Genomic DNA, 22,226 nt, shown 5'->3' with positions numbered 1-22,226 from the left:
GAACATCCATGCAAGCACAAAATAAAAAAATGTTAATTAAGAACAACTGAATTCTAATGATCAGGTTGTCTTTTCAGGCTTGTTTTCTTTGAACCATCCTTTAACTGGAGAAGAGGCAGGGAGGGTTCCCCAGAGACCCATTGTTGGCCTTCTCTCTCTGAACATGATTTCTGGACCTTATCATCTATATCTGTAGCTTCAACTAACAGCAATATGCCGATGATTCGGCATATTGACAGAATTGAGTAACAGCTTTGCATCTCCAACTGATCTAGGATAGAGTTTAGGATCTCTATGATGGGTTCCTCAAAACTTCATGTTTCTCCAAACCTATGTGTCTTCTAGCAGCCCATATTTCATCTATCATCAGTGAAGTTACCCTATCCTGAGAATCGTATTCTATTCTTAACCTCTTCCTCAGCTCCTCATCCATATTCTATTAATTCCTTTGTCCTTCTCTTAAGCGTCCCTCTTCTTCTTGTCCTCTGTTTAAAGTCAAGCCCTCACTGTTTCTCTCCCCAATTTTTTTTTTTTTTTTGAGTAATTTAATTGGTATTTTGTTTCTGGCTTCACTGCCCTTACACTGCTCTGGATGACTCTTAAGAGTTAAGGATCATCTTATGTTGTACCTTACTTAAGCCTTCACGTATAACCCCATTTGGATGCCTGCTGACTGTCTTGCTTGATGCTAAATTTGCCTCTGCCAGTTCTCTAGTCTCACTCCCTTCATCTTCATATGTAACCTCCTCTTCAGGCATGCCAGTTTATTTGCAATTCTCTGAACATGGCAAATAATTGCATACCTTTGCAAACACAGTTCCTCCTGCCTCCAAGTGCCCTCACCCTAATAGCTCTAAATCATTCTTCAAGCCATATGTCAAGCATCCTTCCTTTACTCTGTCCTGCATGAGGTAATTCTTCTCTATCTTACATTATCTTTGGGGATACTAGAATAATCATCAGATTGCAATACCAACATTTATTTTCTGCTTTTTTAAATAAATCATTTTCTCATTTGTCATTGTTTAATCTACACACTTTTAAAGCTTCAAGACTAGATCTTGTTTTTCTAAGTATACCCAGCATAGTATTGACATATGTTAGCTTCTTAAGCGATGTATGTTTAATTAATGAAATCCTTAAACATTGTCTTTGTTGTCTTTTGGATACTTCTTTAATTTATGCCCCTTAAACCATTTTCATCTTCATAGAGAAAACACTACATCTTTTTTTTTAAAATGTTTATTTACTTTTGAGAGAGAAAGGCAGAGAGAGAGAGAGAGAGAGAGAGAGAGAATGAGCGGGGGAGGTGCAGAGAGAGAGGGGGACAGATGATACGAAGCAGGCTCTGTGCTGACAGCAGAGATCCTGATGTGGGGCTCAAACTCACAAACTGAGAGATCATGACCTGAGCCAGAGTCAGACACTCAACTGATTGAGTCACCCAAGTGCCCCCACTGTCTATCTTATTCTAAAAATTATTAGATGTTTTCCAGTCGGGTCCCCAAGGCTTGAAGAATCTTTAATTTGGTAACTATTTTTAATAGGAAGAGAATAAGCTATTACATCAAGTAGTATTAACTAATTAATAAAGGAAACAAAAGTAAAGGAAACAATAGTATTAACTAATTAATAAAGGAAACAGTAATAAAACTGTTATATTTAAATTGTACTTTTATGTTGCTAAGTACAACATATTTGAGTTATCAGTTTAATAAACATTATACATTTAGTAAACTGATTTATAATCAGATTATAATAGAAAAAAAGCACTATTTGGAATTAGAAAGGACTCATAGTGTTGAGTCTTTGTTCCCATAATTCTGTGGGAAAGAGGATTCTCTAAATCTCAGGATCCTTATCTGTACAAAGGAACTACTAATAAAAATAAAAAATGAAATAATGTATGTAAAGGGCTTAGTGCAATAGTCCATACAAAGCACCTAAAAGATTAATTGTAATCATCACCATCATCATTACCTGTTATGTTACTTTGATGGCATTAGTTAAGCACATTTACAAAACTTTGCAAAATGTAAATTGTTATGTATGTAAGCATTAGATACTATGACTGAAATGAATAGGCTTATCATTTATGGTTTACCTTGCCAAGAATAAAACATTCTTGAAATACATCAGTTTCTGAGATTTCCTATTCCTTAGAAAGTTGGAGATCTGCCAGCAGTAATGCCCTCAATGAACATTTTATCGCTATGGGCACCCATTAAGGATTGATAAATAAGGCTCCTTAGGAGTAAATGCCTCCTTATCTTTCTACCCCATCTAGGGAGAACGTCAGTAAATGCAGAAGGAAAGCCTGTCTATTGTGTACCTAACTGTGGAAGTGGCTTTAAAAAAGCTAGAACTGCTTTTTGGCCACAGGGTAGACAAGCTCAGAGTCGACAGTGTACCTCCCCCGTATCTCCCCGGCGCTTCATAATCTCCGCGCCAGTCTGGCCATAGTACATTGCATCTTGGGTTGAATGCACTGTTTTCCCTGTTTCCCCCTCTTGACCGGATTAAGAACATCGGAAACAGAAATCACAGGAAGAAACTTCCAGGTGGTTCCACCATTGGGACTGAGAAATCTGTGCAGATAAGACAGGCTTCAGGTGCAGCCTCGAGACGCCCACTTGAGGCCAGAACCAACAATGACCAAGTGTTGTGTGTCCCTGAGCTCCGCAGGCTCCGCCAAATGCTGACAGTGCCGGACAACGGGCGTGTGCTCAAACGTTAGCTGAAGATATGTGTGCACTACACAAACTATTTGAGTCAATCTCATTCCAACCCAGAAAATAATCCAGCTATGTGTGAGCTGAACCAAAGTGCCGTTCCAAAAATACAAAATCTATCTTGCTCATGTGGGAATAAAAACAGTTTAAAAAGAAAGCCTCGCGTGTTTCGTTTTTGGGTTGTTTTTTTTTTTTTTTTTTTTTTTTTTTTTTTGTCAAAAACGTTCCTCTGACTTTATAATTTGGACTTCAGCATGAGCGTCAAACAGCAGCAGAGCAGAGCGAGAGACTTTTCAAAGTCTCTCCCCAACATTATTTTGAGGTGAGTGGCTCCCACTTTTCCGCACTTGGGTTCAATCTGGGCATCGGATTCGGGTCTCAGGGATGTTCCGGCCGCTTTCCTCACCTTCGGAGAGTAGGAGCAACTCCACCGCCCCCATCCACCTGCCCTTTAGGAATCTGTCGGGAGAAAAAGCATGGAGGGTAGGGGGTCAAGGTAGTCCAAGCAACCCCGGGTGTGCATACGGAGCAGACACGTCTAGCCCCTCCTCGCTTTTGCAAACTACCAGCCTCGGCACCCGGGATCCTGGGCCCCGGCAGCAGCCGCGGCGCGCGCACGCGTACTCCACGACCCCGCGCCCGCTCAACATTTTATTCCACGTGTTGCTTGTTGTAGGAGCCACAGGTTCCCCACCTGCGTCCGGGAACTCGGGCCGCCCCGCCTCTGCCCGCCGGCGTGGCGGGATCACGGGGTTGGCGGGTCCCGGGCGGGCAGAGGAATTCACGAGGCGCTCACGTTCACCTCCAACGCTAACTCCGCCTATTTAATCCCGGCGGCTCCCCCTCGCCTCCTCCCGGCTCTTGCCCGCCCCTTTCGCCCTGGTGGTAGGAAACATTCCGGTCTTTAACTCGACGTGTCCGGAAAGCTCTGGCCAGTTTTCCTTTCGTTCTGCGGCCGCTGCTGCCAGCCGCGCGGCTCCCTCAGACCGGCGGACGCGGCTGCCGTGGGTGAGGCGCCTGGGGGCCGCGGGCCGAGCGGCGGGGCTCCCCGAGCACCATGCTGGACCCGTCTTCCAGCGAAGAGGAGTCGGACGAAGGGCTGGAAGAGGAGAGCCGCGATGTGCTGGTGGCGGCCGGCGGCCCGCAGCGAGCGCCACCGGCCCCGGCTCGCGAAGGGCGGCGGGACGCGCCGGGGCGCGCGGGCGGCGGCAGCGCGGCCAGACCCGTGAGCCCGAGCCCCTCTGTGCTCAGCGAGGGGCGAGATGAGCCCGAGAGGCAGCTGGATGAGGAGCAGGAGCGGAGGATCCGCCTGCAGCTCTACGTCTTCGTCGTGAGGTGCATCGCGTACCCCTTCAACGCCAAACAGCCCACCGACATGGCCCGGAGGCAGCAGAAGGTGAGTTGCACGCAGGACTCGGCGCCTCCGGCCGCCACTTCTTCCTCCCCGGAGTTTTCTCCCGGGAGAGCGCTGGGGCGCTTGCCCTCTGCCCTTGTTTAATGCGTGCACTGTTTTTGTCGGTCTTTACGGTTCAAGGGAATCTTTCAGGGGGAATTCTTTCGTGCTTTAGCCGGCTGGGTATCGGGTTGCAGCGGATGCGTCCTCCCCCAGCCCCCTTCCTGTTGGCAGAAGCTGTCAGCTTGGCATCGTGAGACCCGCAGCGCCCGCCGTGCGGTGGTTGCACCCGCTGGGACTCCGCTCCGGCCAGGTCACAACGCAACTTCCATCAACTTAAGTTTCTAAGAGCAGTGGTGCATTCCTGCCCACCTGAGTTCAGCTGGAGCTGGGCTTTTCTGTGGGTCTTAATGATTGTGTAATTAGGCGAAACAGGTGGAATCTGGCCACCCCTGTTAGCTAGAGCAGCCTTCACTAGGGCGAAGGGGTAGAAATTTTCCGCAGGGAATAGAAAAGTTAACGAGCTTGCTTTACTGCTATGTAATGAACACTTCAAATCCAAACCCTGGAGAAGGTACGCAGTTCTTAGAATTGCTGTAGGTTGATAATTCCTGGTCTGGGCAGGCACTATTAATGAAAAACAAAGGATTGGTGCATAACCACTTGGTAAGGAATGCGTGTTTTTGTTTTTGCTTTTTTTTTGCTTTGTTTTTGCATCCCAAAGAGGTAAGGAGATTGTTTCAGGTGTAATGTCTGCCAACTTTAGTTTTAAAACCACATTGCAGGGGTCCGATGTTTTTGTAACAGTGGAAAGTCATGACTCCAATTGCTCTAATTGGGTAAATGAGAACCTAAGAAATCTTATAGAATGCTGAACCTAAAAGGTCCAGTAGAAATCTAACTATCTCCGACAAAATGTGGAGACCCAGAGAGCTTAGAATTTGCCCGAGGTGTATCTGGATGCACACGTGTTTATTTTCTGAAATATCAAGCACATAAAGCATTTCTCAGAAATCCGGGGAGCATTTGAATGGTCTTCTGAAACACCACTGCAGCTTTGAGTACATGCAGTCCTCCCACCATCGTCCTCTATCCAGCCTTTAAAAACACACCTAAACTAAGTAGCTGTTTTGAAACCCTTCACTCTCTGGGAATACTTGAGGGGTGATTCTTTACAGCTGGTGCCGAATTACACCGAACCTTCAAGAACCTAACCCTGTAGGTAATTCAGTCACAGAATGCTAGAGCTGGAAAAGACCTTGGTGTCCTCCAGGCAGACCCCTCATTTCGGAGGTGAGCAGTCTGAGCATCATTTCCTTGGGGGGCATGATTGAAGTCCCCATTCCTCCAGTCAGTTGTGCGTGCCCCGTGATGTTCTTGTGCGCCTTCTATTCTTCCCGTAGGTAGGTACCCTGCTTCCTCATCGTTGTGCTGCAGTCACCTGTTGCTTGTCCACTCCATAGGTCAAGCAGATTTCAACTTCAGTAGTCCTCCTTATGCTAAGTGTAAGTAATTCTTGACCTGTCTAGCCGTGTAAAGCTTCTGAAGGTCAGCCTGTTATCACTTCGGTCATTCATAGTGCATTGAAGCTTATTTTTAGTGTATTAAACTGTAAAAGCGTATGGTGAAACTAAAGCTAGTCCTGTCCAGACTATTCTGCTTTTGTAAAAAGTTACTGGTAGCTGACTTACACTGTGCTTGTCGCATTTTGGTACTGAAACTCCCCTTTGCTTGTTCATGGTTACAGATCTGACTCCTCCCATTTAAATAGAATGTTCCTACAGAAGTTATTTGAACTGCCAAATACGTTCACAACCCTAAGAAAACTATGACCTTACCCAGAGGTTACCAAAACCCAAACGACAAAACCCTGCATCTGATCTCTGCAAAAATACTTGGAAACTTCAGCTCTTTAAATCTTGGGAGCATTGAGTGCTGTCAGATTAACTTCAGTGAATTTTTATTAAGGGGGAGGCCACATAACCTAAATATTTGCCTTATTCCAAAGGCCCCACACTTTTTTTTTTTTAACATGCTGCTTCCTAGAGGGAACTGGAACAATTCTTGGCAGTAGGTTTTCTTCTAGGATGGAGTGAAGTGGGAACTTATATTCCTGTGAATTTGATACATAAGTCAATTAATGCCAGAAACTTTAAGTCTCAAATTATACACGTGGGTTATGTAAAAAATCACAGCATAATTGCAAAATCATTAATCCATTGTATGTTTTTTCCTGTATCTTCAAGTAGTCCAACATCTAATAAAAGGATCTGATAGCTTAAATTGTTATTGACCTGCATGTTGCTGTTTACTCCTCACAACTTCGAGAATTTAGAAACTCTCAGATTGAGATCTGAAAGGGTCCTCACTTTTTTTTTTTTTTTTTTTTTTTTAAATTCACTTTTTGAGAGTGAGGGACCTAGCCCAAGCAGGGGAGGGGCAGGGACGGAGACCCAATCCAAAGCAGGCTCCAGGCTCTGAGCGTTAGCACAGAGCCTGACACTGGGCTCGGACCCATGAACCGTGATATGACCTGGGCCGAAGTCTGACACTTATCTGACTGAACCACCCAGGAGCCCCAGGGGTCCTCATTTTATAAGTGACACAAGAGCCTTCCTCTGGCTGTCCTAGCCCTCCCTTAAAGGGCTGGTGAGTTTTTGTGAACTAGACCTCAGCTGCAGTGTTTTGTTTTCTCCTTACTTAGCTAGAAAGGCCCACAAAGCTAGTTAGGGGTTTTATCCAGGAGTTACTCGAAAGCTTAGTAGCATTAAACTCGGTTGACTCAAACATTGCTTTCTTTGCTCTTGGCTGGAAAACTTCAACTCCGAGGAACAGTGGCCATGTATGCCATTGAGGCCCTGGGACTACTGATGGCTCTACAGAAAATTCTGGAAGTGAGTATCTGGGTCCACCCTAACAGCTTTGCACCAGGTGGTCACATCACTTAACGTATCCAGGGGTTCACACGTGATACCAATATGAAGTAACTGCTAATGGCAAAAGGACTTTAGTTCCGAATAGTGTCTAAGCCTGATGCCTCTTTACCTTGATGACTTTGGTACCATCAGAATGCTACAGCAGTAATGAACTTTGTGTGACTCTCTATCATTGGTTAAGGGTGGGATCGGTATTAATGGCAAAGCAGTTTACCAAATAAGCAAATCCGCTTCATCATAAGGCAAATCATAAAGCCAATTTGTTGAACCTTTGGAAAAGTAATAGGTGTTCATGGTGACTAGAAGGTAGGGGGACTCTGACCCATCATAACGACTACCACAGCGGGGGGGGGGGGGGGGGGGGGGGTCAGTATGTTCATTCCTGTAGTTAAAGGTTTAGACTGCAGGTCTGTAGGCTTCTAATGGGTGGTTGCACTGTTTTTGTTTTCATTAAAGTTAGTAAAGTCCGATGTTGAAGGAACCCGCTTTTTTAAACTAGAAATCAGGAATTAGAGTAAAATGGTATTTGATAACTTTCTGTGAATCCTAGATTGATGTTCTTGCCATTTCTACATGTATGACCAGTAATCACTAAATTGTGACTTAACCTTCATCTAGAATAAGCATTCCCACCACTTCACATAATTTTTGTCTAAGTTTGAGAAACGTACACAAATGTGAAATTGTGGATGGGGGTGGGGGGGAGAGCAAGCTCCTTAGGTAAAACTGATCAGGAAGAGGGCAAGAATGCATTGTGGTGGAAAGACCTATGGTAGGTGCCTGCCTATAACTCTGCCATCTGAATGGTTCATTACAAAAAGTGGCTACTTTTAGATCTTTGGACATGATGGTCTCTTTTGTTAACATTCTGACTGCTCGGGTGATCCTTAAGTTCAGGGAAAAGAGCCAAATTTTTAAAATTTTCTTTAAATGTTTATTTCTGAGACCGAGTTGGGGAGGGGCAGAGAGGGGAGACACAGAATCCCAAGCAGGCTCCAGGCTCTGAGCTGTCTACACAGAGCCCAACATAGGACTCAAACCTGGAGATCTTGACCTGAGCCTGGGTCAGACACTTAATGGAATGAGCCACCCTGGCATCCTGGAAAAACCAGTTTTCCAAAACAAAGCCCCCATAGCTTTACAAGGGTTGAGAATCCCTTACCTAAGGCTAGGAAATCTTACGCCTTTAGTGCTGTGTTGCCCCCTCTTTGGTGCCTTAGCATAGGGCGTCCAGCAAAAACGTGTCTTGGGGGGGGGGGGGGGGGGGGCGTGCCTTGGTGGCTCAGTTGGCTAAACATCAGATTCTTGATTTCAGTTCAGGTCATAATCTCGAGGCCTGCTTAAGATTCTCTGCCCCTCCCGTGCTCATTGGTGTATGTGCTCAAACCCCCCAAAACTTGTTTGGATACAAACAAGTGTCAGATTTAGTACATGTTGCAAAGAATTAGGTGCAATTTGGAGGAAAGTGGTGGCGGGGGTGGGGGCGGGGAGAAAGGAAAGTAAGAGTCTTCTGATCTCGGGAAACTAGTGTTCCTAAATGTGTTTTTGAGACCTCCAGGATTTCTACCCCCTGAAAGCCATAAAAATGTAAAGCTGGTAGAACTGATGACTGCAAAGTGGAACTTGGCCACTGCCACTACCAAGCCCAAGAGACAAGCAGTGTAGAAGCCCAGTATTCTACCTTGTTTTCTTGTTTGCAGGTTTCCAGCAAATGTGAAAATCTTAAAAAGCCACCCTCTTTGGGAGTTAGGCTTAATTCAGCCTTTGTGCTCTTCTGACTTTGGTACATTGTGGAGCAAATGCAGAAGGGATAGGTTATGTTGGTTTTTAAGAAGAGCGAATACATTGTCCTCTGGGGAGTGAGTTGGAAACCACATTAAAGTAACCTCAGACCGGACTTAATACAGTATCTCAGGAAGACGCGTGTTGCTTTGATTCATCTAACCCTCCACAGGGTGTCTTGAGATGGTGGCACTTAATTTAGTGGAATGAGTTGTGTTGATGAGAAGAACTCAGACAGATTAAGTGATACTGACGTTTGCTTCTTTCAAAAATGAAATCAGCTGTAATTCTGATACACAATGACTGCTTATAAAGTGAAATAAAATAGCTAATTATGTTTCCCTCTTTTTTTTCTTAATGGAAACTGTTCCCTTTATTTATACACTCAAAAGATAACACTGTATGTAAGGTCATTAAAGAACTTTAAGATAAAATTAAAACCAATTGCCAGGTTATGAAATACGAGAATTCCAAATAGAAAATCCCACCAGTTTGGTAGTGAGGAGGCCTCTTTTGCATGATTGTGCTATTTTCTATGCATTTCAGATTGACTTAGATCTTTGGGAAGGAAGTGGTGGGTCACATAGTCATGTGTTGCCGTTTTAATTTTTGGGTTAAAGACCTAATAGCTGTAAATGTAAAGGTGGACATATACTGGAACAAAGGACACCTGCCCAAAATTAATATTTAGGAATCAAATTATGAAGTTGTCCTGAGTTGGTAACACTTCCTTTTAGGATCACTGTTTTTGGTCCCTGTGTTTCAAAATCAGCTGAGGATTTTGATGGGCTTTCATTTTTTTAAAAACAAAAATCTGATTTCTATCCTTAGCTGCACATTAGAATTCCCTGGAGAGCCCTTAAGAATCCCATCATCCAAGTTGCACCCCACATTAATGAAATCAATCTCTGGGGGTTGTAGTCTTAAAGCTTCCTAGGTGATTCCAGTGTAGGGCCAAGGTTGAGAACTGTGTGTGTGTGTGTGTGTGTGTGTGTGTGTGTGTGTGTGTGTGTGTGTTTTCTGGAAAGCTGCCGGAAACTGGCTTATTTTCACATGGGCAAGGTGAAACTATTTGCAGTAACGAGTGAGATTACTGAGTAATTAAACCAATATTCCATATTAAGGTAAAAGCAACAGGGATGCTCTAAGGGAGGAACAAACATCTAAATATTCTAGACTTTATTGAATCAATACAGTGGGAGGCCAGTACATATTAGACTTCCGAAAGGTCTTTAATTAGGTAATATGCTAGAGGCAATTAAGTTGCATTTGCAAGTGTGTAATTATAAAACCACAGATCACAACGTTAGCAATAGAAAATATAGGATGCTGAGTGTAAGCCTGAGTGTTGCTTCCTATTCCAAAATGAACTGGGAGAGTATAGTGAAATCTCAGAGGTTGACACTGAGTAATGCCTAACTGAAGAGTAAATTGCATCAAGGTCTTTCAAGATCTTTAGTCAGTGGAATATTTCCTTGGTATATGCAGTAGTCGTGCATATAGGTCTTTCAGAAAGTAACTTCAGAAGGCATTAAGTACTTAGCTAAGTTCTTGTTTAAACGGTTTTAAGTGATTTTATATTTTTGTTTGCAGCCCGCAAAATTTTAGCGTTAGGTGGAGAGTATGGAAAACCTGCTCAAATTGCATTAGTGTCACATAACTGTTGTACACCTGAGACTAACGTTGTGTATTGACTATACTTCAGGAAATTAAAAAAAATGCATTAATAGGTTGTAGTTTGCATTTGAGAGTCTTCTGTAGAGCATCATTGGTCTACTTTTTGAAACTTCTTCACATCACTTTGTAAACCTTGTGGTTTGAATATTTTCATTTTCTAACCTTCAGGTTTTTGATGAATTTTTACAACGAAAATACTGGGGCAAAAGGTATGAACAGTTTAAAGGCAGTCTTTGCCAGGCTAACAGGATAGTTAACTCGCTCCTTCCTGATAGTGAAGATGAATATATGTGTATGGTCTAATGTCCTTTTTTTTTCATTTTTTTTGGTTGCGATTTTGGTAATGTGAACTCTTTATCAGTATATTGAAAATAGCATTCCTTTGTGAAGGGTTTTCTATAGTCTGCCTTTTTTTAGATATACTTTGATCTTTTCCTTAACATTTCTTCTCTTGGACAATTTCCCATCTAGAATTAATGTTTGAAGCAAGGAGTTGACATCCCCCCCCCCCCAAAGTTAAGCAGTTCTTGCAGACTGATTCTTGATTATGCTCTGCTTCCTTCCATTCCTAAGCTGGAAGCCCAAGTTCAAATGGTTTCCCTCATTAATTCATTGACCAAGTATCTATTGAGCCTCTACTTAACAAGATCAGATGTTCTGGAAACACAGTCAAGAATAAAACAAGCATGGGGCGCCTGGGTGGCGCAGTCGGTTAAGCGTCCGACTTCAGCTCAGGTCACGATCTCGCGGTCCGTGAGTTCGAGCCCCGCGTCGGGCTCTGGGCTGATGGCTCAGAGCCTGGAGCCTGCTTCCGATTCTGTGTCTCCCTCTCTCTCTGCCCCTCCCCCGTTCATGCTCTGTCTCTGTCTCAAAAATAAATAAACGTTAAAAAAAATTTTTTAAGAATAAAACAAGCATAAATTCCTTCAGTAGTGTTCAGTAATTTATAAATTATGTGTATGTGTCTTTTACATCTTTTCTTAGGTTACCTATTCTAATTGGTCTAGCTCTTTTCCTATTGCTCATATCATGTAATTTTGACTTAGGATAATTACATATTTTAATACTTGATTGGAGTTCCCATTTATCAAATCTTTTACCATTCTATTCCTCCCCCTATCCCCACCCCCTCTTACCCTTAATTTTTTTTTTAATGTTTATTTTTGAGAGAGAGCCACAAGAGTGCAAGCAGGGGAAGGGCGGGGAGAGAGGGAGACACAGAATCCTAAGCAGGCTCCAGGCTCTGAGCTTTAGGCACAGAGCCCCACGTGGGGCTCAAACTCAAGGACCCTGAGATCATGACCTGAGCTGAGGTCAGCTCAACCACTCAACCAAATGAGCCACCCAGGTGCCCCTCACTTGCCCTTTCTTTAAAAAAAAAAAAAAAAAAAAAAAAAAAAAATGCAGCAGTTAGGAAATTGCTTTGTCTTCAGGGAGCCTGGCTTCATTCTTTTGTAGTATCCATGCATTGTATGAGTAAGGTATTTCTGCTCTCTAGGTCCTGGCTTTTTCATTTGTAAAAAGGGGCTAATGGCCACATAGAATTTTTGTTATAATTAAATGAGATGCATAGAAAGTGTTTAGCTTAGTGCCTGTTAACACTTATGCTCCCTTATGCTCCTGATTAGATGCTGTCATTTCTTGTTAAGCCTGTTTGAGAAACTAATTTTTACTAAAGTCTTGTTTGATGTACATCCTCTTCAGTTAGGCCTCTTCTGTCATTGCGATGTTTCGTCCCTTTCATTGTATTGGCCCCTTGGGTTTATAACCAAGTTATTTTTAAACCTTTTACGATTTTTTTCTCTGTGGCTTGTGTTTTTCTATTACCAGTAATCGGTAAATGTTAAACTCTAGCTTTGTTTTAACTGATCGTATCGCTGTGCACTATTGTTTTAGTAAGTCCTGTCTGAGCCTTCTGGGTTGTCTATGGTAGGCGGTTGAATCCTCTGATAGTAATGATTTGTCTTCTCCGGTAGCTGTACCTGTTCTGTTTGACATCTCTGGTTAAGAACGTTCAAAACAGTGTATTTGTTTTTTTTTATTTTATTTTTTTAATTTTTAAATGTTTATTTTTGAGAGAGTGACAGAGACAGAGTGAGCAGGGGAGGGGCCGAGAGAGAGAGGGAGACACAGAATCAGAAGCAGGTTCCAGGCTCTGAGCTGTCAGCACAGAGCCTGACTCAGGGCTTGAACCCACAGACAGTGAGATCATAACCTGAGCTGAATTTGGATGCTTAACCAACTGAGCCACCCAGGTGCCCTGCCATAGCCTTCTCTTGATGCAGGCTTTACTAGGAATGCTTTTGGAATTGTACCAAGGAACATGTTGTTAGCATTTTAGGGTATTCTTTGCTACTCTATTTTTCTTACATTAAGTGAGTTGAAAAATCTCAGGAATGGACTTTTATCAAATTTCTTGTCCCATCCATTGAGGTGATTGCCTGACTTAATTTTACTGATGTGATGGATTTACTAGGTTTCCTATTGTTAAACTGTATTTACATTCCTAGGGTAATTGCTCCCTGATTGCGCTGGTTTTTAGAAAACTTGAGTTTCCTAGGCTTTTAATTTTTTATAGTTCTTTTGGTCTGTATTCAGAAAGGTCTTTTTCTGTGCTGTCAACTGTCACCGAAAATTGGCCATTTCTAGGTTTTCAGGTATATTAACATAGTTGGATAGATCTTTCATTTTCTCTATCTTCAGCTTTTGGTCTCCAGGGTTTCTCCTTTTTAAAAATTCATTAGATAGCCCAGATACTCTTGTTCTTACAAATGGACACGTAAACTTTATAAACTTTGTTTTATAGTTTCTATTTTCCTAAGGTGGGGTTTTTTTTTTTTTTTTTTTCCGGGGGGGGGTGGAGCTGGGTAAGGGGCGATACAAGGTGGTTCTTTGATCTGGCAGCTTAACAGGATTTTTATTTTCTGCTTTGTAATAAAATGAAAGTATATGAAGCTATGAATTTACCTCTAGGTACATTTTGGCATCTGTAGTACTATGAAATTTTTGCTAAATGTTATTTTTCTCTTGAATCGGTATTAACATAGTTAACCAGAATACTTAAAAATTTCTAGTGGTGAAGTTTGTTTTCTCTGTGGTAATTTCTAATCTTATGTTGACACTATGGTTCACTGTAGTATGCAATGAATATTAAGTTTTAGGTCAAAAATCATGTGGCAAATTTTGACTTTAGGATTTTTTTTTTATATATCTAATAGTTAGCATTATAGTAATCATTCCTATCTTGTTATCTTTATAGTATCATCTTTATATTACCCTACAATTGTATGTATCTTTAACTGACTTTGTATATCTAGAAGCATTTAACTCCTAGATATTGATGCCAGATTCCTACTAGTATAAAGAGAAGTATATACTGTAGTCAGTGGAAAGGAACTCCCTTTGATTCATTTAGTGTGGGTGTTGGACAAGGATTCTTTGTCCAACTTTAAAGGTTAAAACTACTTTCTGTTGGAGTTTTGGATGTTAATCATAATGCATACACCTGCTTTTCACATCTATAAACACCTCTGCATGTGTGCATATATACATTTTGAGGTTATTTTGTATTGAAGATTATTTAATACAACAATTTTTGCCTGGTCTTTGCTTTTGAGTTTGAAACCATCATTGCCAGTGTACCATCAAAATCTTATTTTCCATATTGTTTTTTGTTTCCTTTATTTTTGTTTTGTCTTGAGTATATGGCATTTCAGCTCTTCCATGCTGGAGCCAGGGGCAGGTAGAGGGACAGGATATAAATCTTGCTAGGTCTTCATAGTTGTGCTTCTTGTTTTGATTCACAAAGCAAAGCACGTGTGCTTTAAGAAGCTGGGTCTCTAGTTTTCATGGATTATGAAGTTAATGGACATTCATCTTGATGGATTTTAGTTTTATATTTCATCTGCAGTATTTCTTTTAAAAATACTGTTATGTATCTGTATGAATACTGGAAGATGGGAAAATTAAATTCTGCTACGAAACCTGTATTTTTATTTCACAAATTTAGGGAAATCTATTCCATATTTTATTTAAAGAGATGAGAGTCTTAATTTGGTTCTGTAGAAAATCTCTAAAACTCAAAATACTTCTTTAGCCAGAAAGGCTTACAAAATGCTAAGTATCCTCAGGAATCATTCTGAACTATAACAAGACATCTATTGCCTACATTTGTGAAGCTCTGGTTTTCTTTACCAGAAGGGCTTCATGTATTCTTGAGTAGCAGGAAGTAGGGAGATAGAAAGCACTTTTTTTCTTTTTCTTTTTTTTTTTTTTTTTTTTTTTTGAGAGAGAGTAGGGGAGGGCAGACAGGGGGCGGGGGAGAGAATCCCAAACAGACTCTGTGCTTTGATCCCAGAGCCTGATATCTAGGGTTTGATCCCAAACTGTGAGATTATGACCTGCACTGAAATCAAGAGTTGGCTGCTTAACTGACTGAGCCACTCAGGCGCTCCAGAAAGCACATTCTTGTTCTCTATTCCCTGCTTCAACTAGAAGGCCACTCTGTTTTACATGATAGAACAATATATCTTAAATTACTGGGGGAGGACAGTGTCCAAATAGCTTTAATGTTTCATAATTGTGGTTCAAGTGTGCGATCCTGTAAGAATGTCTATAATTTGATCACTACATCCTAGAATCCTAGGCTTTGTTGCCTTTCTTATTCTTAAAAATATTTGAGAAGCTGTGTGGGGGTATACAATTTAATCCAATACAGATCATGCCATGAGGAACTTAAAACCTAATAGGTGAGATGTTGAATTTGTGGTCCTTGAAATAAGTAGAGATCAAAAGGACAGTTGTTTGGAGCTTGGGAGAGATTTGGGTATAAGAAGTAAATTTGAGAATTGTCATGTGGATTTCATTTGAAGGCATGGGCTTGAATGATGTAGAAGGAAAGAGAATCCAGCAAGAGAAGTAGCACTATGAGTGCTAGTTTGAGATTGTAATCTGAATCTAAGCTATTACAATATATTTACATAGCATAAACCTTGCAGAACTTAGAATTAAATAGTCTGTTCACTCTTCCCCATTGCCAATCAGCTTTCCAGAGGGAACCTTTATAACTTTTCATGTTTTTTTAGTTCTTCTGGAAATAGTTCATAAATTGAAATATGTATACCACTTTTCTCATGGATTCTTAGTGACTTTAGCCATTGCTTCCTGTAGAATATACGATGGGGAGAGTTAGCTCATTTCCTACAAGCATTTGGTTCCCTTTCTTCTGGAATATGGTCTTTTACCATTATTGGTTTCTGCTAGTTGCCTCCTCTATGTTCTCCCCTCCTTACAAGAAATAGAATTTTTAGCTGGGCACGTGGCTGTCTGGCTGAAGACTACATTTCTAATCTTGCCCTCCCCTTCCTTTTGTTATCCGTGGAACAGAGCATGACTGCCCAGAGAATGTATGTCAAGAACCTAGCTTGGAGGGTGCCAACTTTATTTCTCCCACACGAGAATAGGGCCAGGTCCCATGGCCCTATCAGTCTTTACAAGGAATTGCACAGGTAATGTCTTTGTTTTTACACAATTCTGGAAGACCAGCTACAGACTTCTGAGATTTTGCTGAGGAGGGCAGGAAGGAAGTCTTGCCGGAATAGGAGGAACAAGTATGTGGCATACAAATTGTTGGCTCAAATTGTTGATGGCTGGGAACAATTGGAATCTGATATTTGTTCTACCTTCTCTTGGCAGTTAGCTTAGCCAAAAGACTAATTTCAGGCTAGCGAGCTATGAATGGAAGTGATGTGTGCGAATGTATGGGCCGTTCCTTGTGAAGGGAAGGAAAAATTCGTCTTTTAAGGTTTTCTAGCTGGAGTAAGAATTAAATTTACATGAGACAGACCAGAGAAAAAGTTTATTGCATGCACACAGAGGCCCAATAATAGAGACCTAAAGACATGACTAAGGCAGCTTTTTCACTTTTTAGGTAAAGACAGTAAATCTGAGGAATTGACAACTGAATTTGGGGAGCTTCAGTAAGGAATTCTAAACAGAATTTGGGCCAAGGTACTAAATTAGTAAAAAGGGTTGTTTGTACAGGCTTCAGGCTCTAAATTTCCTGTGTCTCATCATGAGAATGTCTTTTAACCTCCAGGTACAGGGAGGGTACCTTTTGTGTGGGGCATGATGCCCTGCTTTTAAGGGGGACAGAGGAAGGTCTAGGTGTCCTTGTACAGGCTGTCCCAGTAACTTTTATGTAAAGAAATGTTAGGGGCGCCTGGGTGGCTCTGTCAGTTAAGCATCCGACTTCAGCTCAGGTCATGATCTCAGAGTTCAGGGGTTGGAGCCCTGCCTCAGGCTCTCTAGTGTCAGCACAGAGCCAGCTTCAGATCCTCTGCCCCCATCTCTGTCCCTCCCCTGCTTGTGCTCGTTCTTTCAGAAGTTAAATATTCCAGAGTGTGGTCCATCTTGGGGCAGCCTGCCTTTGGCTCCTACACGGGAAACAAGAGGAGCGTGTCCCTGTCCCTCTGCCCTTTCCCACCCACTGGCTGAATATCTGTCTCAGTCTGGCAGTTAAAGCAGCCTTTGGATGAGGAGCCGGTTACTACTTCTTGAGTCGCTGAGCAGCGTGGCTTGCAGACGGAGAGCTACCCCACCTCTCAGATCTTTACAGGAGAGAGAAGTGAACCTCTCGTGGTTAATTTTCAAGTGACTTGATTTTTACTTGTTAAAGTGGGTCTGCTCTATCCATATTGTAACTACAATTAGTTTGAAGTCTAAACGATCACCTGTTTTGTTTTTTGCCTTCCTATATGAGGCAGGAAACACTCCTTGTGACTACAAGGAAAAGACTGCAGGAATTTCAGACACTGGAATTGAAATCCATTGCCAACAGCACCTGCATCTAGATTCTTCAATGAAGAAAATATCTTCCCAAGGTTAACTTTATCTTTTAGAATCCTTAAGACTTCTGGGGCTCCTAGGAGGCTCAGGTAAGTGTCTGACTTTGGCTCAGGTCATGATTTTACAGTTGGTGGGTTTTGAACCCTGTGTCCGTCTCTGTGTTGACAGCTCAGAGCCTGGAGCCTGCTTCAGATTCCGTCTCCCTCTCTCTCCACCTCTCTCCCACTTATTCCTTCTCTCACTCGCTCAAATAAACCTTAAAATTAAAAATCCTAAAGACTTTTGTATTTTGAGTAGCTGATTCTAAAAACTGGAAGCTACTTAGTGGAGTTCTGTCACTGCAAACCACATAGTATGCATTGGTTGCATATCTTCTAAAAGTTGAAACTTTTCTTGGAGTTCTTGTTTTTCTTTACCTATTTTGTCTCAAGTTGCTAATTACGAACCATTGGTACTTGGAAGGGAAGCAAAAACCTAAACAGGGAGGGGGACATGACAGACTCTTAAATATAGGGAACAGAGGGTTGCTGGAGGGGTTTTGGGAGGGGGGGATGGGTTAAATGGGTAAGGGGCATTAAAGACACTTGGGATGAGCACTGGGTGTTATACATAGGGGCTTAATCACTGGAATCTACTCTTGAAATTGTTGTTGTGCTATATGTTAACTAATTGGGATGTAAGTTAAAAAAAATACAAAGTGGTAAACAGAAAAAAATGTTTCATTACTTAAAAAAAAAAAAAACAAAAAAAAACCCAAGTGGCGCCTGCGTGGCTCAGTCTGTTAAGCGTCCAACTTCGGCTCAGGTCACGATCTCGCGGTATGTGAGTTCGAGCCCCACGTCGGGCTCTGTGCTGACTGCTCAGAGCCTGGAGCCTGTTTCAGATTGTGTCTCCCTCTCTCTCTGACCCTCCCCCGTTCATGCTCTCTCTGTCTCAAAAATAAATAAATGTTAAAAAAAAAAAAAATTAAAAAAAAAACAAACCAAAAAAACCTTGGTCCCCAATGGGGCTGGTAATACCCCCCAGCAGACACTTAACCAATATACCCCATAAAATGTTTTTTCTTGGTGATTGGGGGGGGTTGCTACTAGTATTTAGTGGGTAGGGTCCAGGGATTCTAGAAAAAACTAAAATGCAGGATAAATTGTCTTTCATCCTACATGGCATTTGAATGTCTTGTTGGACATTGGTGTAGGTAAATCCTGTCTATGGTTATTTGAGCCTAGAGTAAAGCTCTTTATAAAGAAGGTATTGGGGCACCTGGGTGGCTCAGCTGGTTGGGTGGCTGACTCTTAATTTTGGCTCAGGTTGTCATCCCAGGGTCTGGGAATTGAGCCCCCCCCCCCCCATCCCCCTACTGCCATTGTGCTCGGTGCACAGAGCATGGAGCCTGCTTAAGATTCTCTCCTTCCTCCCCTCTCCCCTGCTCATGCTGAAGCTTAATCTAAAATTAAAAAAAAATCTGTATGGGTTTAATATGTATGATCTTCCAAAAAATCCAGACAACTTTTGGGTAAATTGGGGAAAGATTGAACTTTATTTTGTTAGGAACTTACCTGAGAATTGCTCATCATATTGGAAAAAAAAATGTCACCAGTAGCAATGATGCTTGTGATGTTATTGATATAGGATTCCTGTGTCAGCTTTCATTTTCAGTTGTCCCATTCTTCTGGATTTTATGGATAGGCAAACTGTTTAGCCCTTGAAAATATCAAAAGAGAGTGTTGATAACATTCAGTTAAATCTTATCTCCCTTATCTTAAATTCAGACTTCCATATCATATATGTGGGTATATATGTCGAGTTTACTTTCCTGTAGACCAGCTATGCCTAAGCACTTATATCTGAAATCCATGTTATTTCCCTTCATTTTATTATTCTAGTTAGGAGGTATATTTTTGAAAGTATGTGGAAATACTGTAACCTAGCAGTGAAATCACTCCTGTGTAGCCAAAAGTTTACTATTTATTTTTTTTAAAGGAGGAGGATTATGAAATAGGGCCCAGTAGGAAATAACTGTTATGCCAAGGGGCAACTCACAAATGAGAGGGTCAGGTAGTTTAAGGTGAGGGATGGTGCAGCATTCAAGGGTTACCTACAGGGGGAAGACCTTACTTACCTGTAGGCCTCCATGGGCGAAAGGAGGAAACTCTGACCTGAACTGACCAGGAAGCAAAGGTATGGGAGAAAGCTGTCTGACAGAGGGTGTGGTCTTCAGGTGTAGAATAGAATTATGGCCAGATGGTGCATAGTAGGGAGGTGGCCCAGGGATTAAATATCCTGTTATCTTGCACTTATTTCCCTCTGATTTTGTGCAGGCACCTCCCCAACAAGGAAAACCCAAAGAGAAGCTGAAGAACAAGCCTGCTTAGCTGTTAGGACTTATTGATTCTGAGAGTGCAGAGCCGGATAGGTGATGGGAAATGGAGCTCGAGACCAAAGGGGGAATCCAGCGCATGGGATACCTGATTGGGTTTGGAAATCACTATTACAGTGGATAGCTGGCCTTGATCGCTTCATCTCTTTTCTTTTGCATATCTTTCCCCTTTGGTTTACTCTGAACTCAGTGTTGGGACAATAGGCTGAGAGTTGTGATTCTCTTTTCATAGTTCTTGTGAGCTATAGAGCCCCTGTTCCTATTTCCTAATTTTGTTTGAAAGTTTTCATACTCCCCTTTGAAGGAGTGTGACAAATTTTCTGAATCTACATGGGTTTGAAATTTTTTTCATAGAGAAATCAACTGGGCAGAGTAGTCTGGATTGAAACCCTCTTCCCTCGGAACTTTTAAGGCATCAATAGTACACTCTTCCAGTTTCCAGTGTTGCTAATACAAAGTTTGAAGTTGGGTTTCACTCATTTTTAGAAGACCCATTTTTTCCTTTCTGGTGCTTTTAATGTACTTGGCTTTAGAGGGCTCTAAAATGTTAAAGTCTTAGTTTGAAAGTTTGTTGTGCTAGATGCTAAATTTTGCTGTTCTAGCCAATCTGGCTATAGGCACATGTCATCTTAACCCAAAGGAAATTATTTGTGGATTTGGGGTGGACAAAGGCTGGGTTATAAAAGGTGGTGATTGCTTTTCTTAAAGGTGAGAAAGCTCCTTAGAATCACTGGCTTTATAAGCACACTTAGAAATTTCACAGGGTTCTATTTGGATGAATTTTCTAATCCTGCTCTTGAGATTGTTTAAAGTGTTTTTTGCCTGTCTCTTGGTTTTGCTTTAGGTATCAGAGTAATATAAAGTTAGCTTAGAAGAATCCAAGAACAGAATAGTGTATTCATGTTCTGTATATAATTAAAATGTTCCCTATTCTTTTAACTTTCTGTGTGACTTCCATGTGTACTAATGGAGCCGTTTAACTGGAGTAAGGCCCTGATGATAAACTATAAACATCTGGCTGAAAAAGCGAATTTCAAAAGAACTGTATTGGTCATGCTGCATGGTTTTTACCTAGGGGCATTAAGCAGATAATGCAAATGTTAAAAATTCTGATTTAACCAACTTTTTTCAATCTGTATATATGACTCCCGTGTTCAGTCAGTCATTCATAAAATGGAGTCTTTGGGGATTTTATTGTAAAATATTGCAAACTTAGCTAAAACCCAGTTAAATTGAGTATTTTAAGCAGGCTTGGGAACACACCAATAAGGGAGTAGTGAGGGGAATCAGGAGTATATTCTGAAAAAGAACTTGGAAGTTATGTGCTAGGGTCCGGGAAGAGATGGGAATTTTTATTATTTTTTGGGTAGATACTTAACTTTTCATCGTGCATAACCCTTAGGACCCTGTTCCCTGATGATATCAATATGTGTTGGTTTCAGTAGGTAGTAATGACTGTATTTACCCCCAAGAGCCAAGAGTGTGACCACAAGAACATTTGAATTTTATGAAGCAACTTATATTTTCATTAAAAAATGCTCTTTTCAGCATATTTGCTTAAATACAGCCCTTTTCGCGCGTGTTTTTTCTCATCAAGAACCTCACGAGACCAGTGTGTTCATCAGTTTCAGAATTCGGCATTGCTGTTCAGAGGTCTCACAGCAGAATCGTCTCTCTCTCCATAAAAACATAGACTCTAAACTGTCAGCTACATACATTGTGCCCAAAATATTGTTGACCAGGTTCTGAGATGTTCTTCAGATCATGAGGGTTAAAAAGGGATGAAATAGATAAAATTGCTTTCTAAAAGAAATGAGTAGGATTAAATGGCACTTTCAAGTGTTGGACGTTTGAGCTCCTCTTATTTCTGTTTCTGCATGTGCTCAGAGAATGTAAGCGATCTGCCTTCGGTCAGTAAATGATGGCATTGGAATTACCCTGTCTCTGTGCCTCCACACCCTTGGATCTTCATGGGCTTGCCAAGGTGTGTTCTTGGTTTTTTCTCTCACAATAAGAACTGTATTTGTTTCTTGAATAAGAGCTCTTATTTAAAACTGGTTTGTTGAATTGCATGGGAGTCAGGAGTACTTCCTGGGTGTGTCGCAGAACAAGACATGTGCCTCCAGTGCATTACTACCTACAGTTATAGCCCAAGTGACTTGAATGTTTTTGTGATCTTCCACAGTGGCTTTCTACAGGGAGTTAGGATTGTATGGGAAATTGTTTGAATAGGAGATGTTCAAATGTCAGGACCTCATGATTGGAATTCTGAAGTCTCCTAAATTGTAACGGAGGCTGTCACACTGCTAAGGTTATTGATCTTGATTCCCTTTGGGCGCTTGGACTGAGGGCTCCCAGCTCCCTTCACCAAAGCCACATGATTCTGGTTATGGAAAGCTGTCCTCATTTAATAGTAGCTCAACCTGGGTTCTTTGTACTGTTGCATTTTTTTTTTTTTTTTACTATCTTTTGTTTTTTCTTAT

The 22,226-nt window shown here is 41.6% G+C and overlaps 1 protein-coding gene across 16 annotated transcripts in view; it reads left to right on the top strand.

Moving 5' to 3' along the window:
• The first annotated feature begins 3,395 nt into the window (after positions 1-3,395).
• CADPS2 (calcium dependent secretion activator 2) overlaps positions 3,396-22,226 on the top strand; it is a 540,953-nt gene continuing 522,122 nt past the window's right edge. For 5 of the 16 annotated variants that reach the window (XM_053897641.1, XM_053897631.1, XM_053897640.1 and 2 more), the window contains exon 1: positions 3,399-4,128. In XM_053897641.1, the coding sequence (XP_053753616.1) occupies positions 3,790-4,128 (339 nt within the window). In that variant the 5' untranslated portion in view covers positions 3,399-3,789. Of the gene's footprint in view, positions 4,129-22,226 lie in introns of all 16 variants that reach the window. The other 11 variants (XM_019452590.2, XM_053897637.1, XM_053897634.1 and 8 more) reach the window with 5 other exon arrangements.

This window comes from Panthera pardus, unplaced genomic scaffold, assembly GCF_024362965.1.
Source record: "Panthera pardus isolate Hobbes unplaced genomic scaffold, ASM2436296v1 HiC_scaffold_8, whole genome shotgun sequence".
NCBI classification, from domain to species: Eukaryota; Metazoa; Chordata; class Mammalia; order Carnivora; family Felidae; genus Panthera; species Panthera pardus.
Note: the sequence above shows the minus strand (reverse complement) of the source record. Positions and strands in the feature narration are given on the sequence as shown.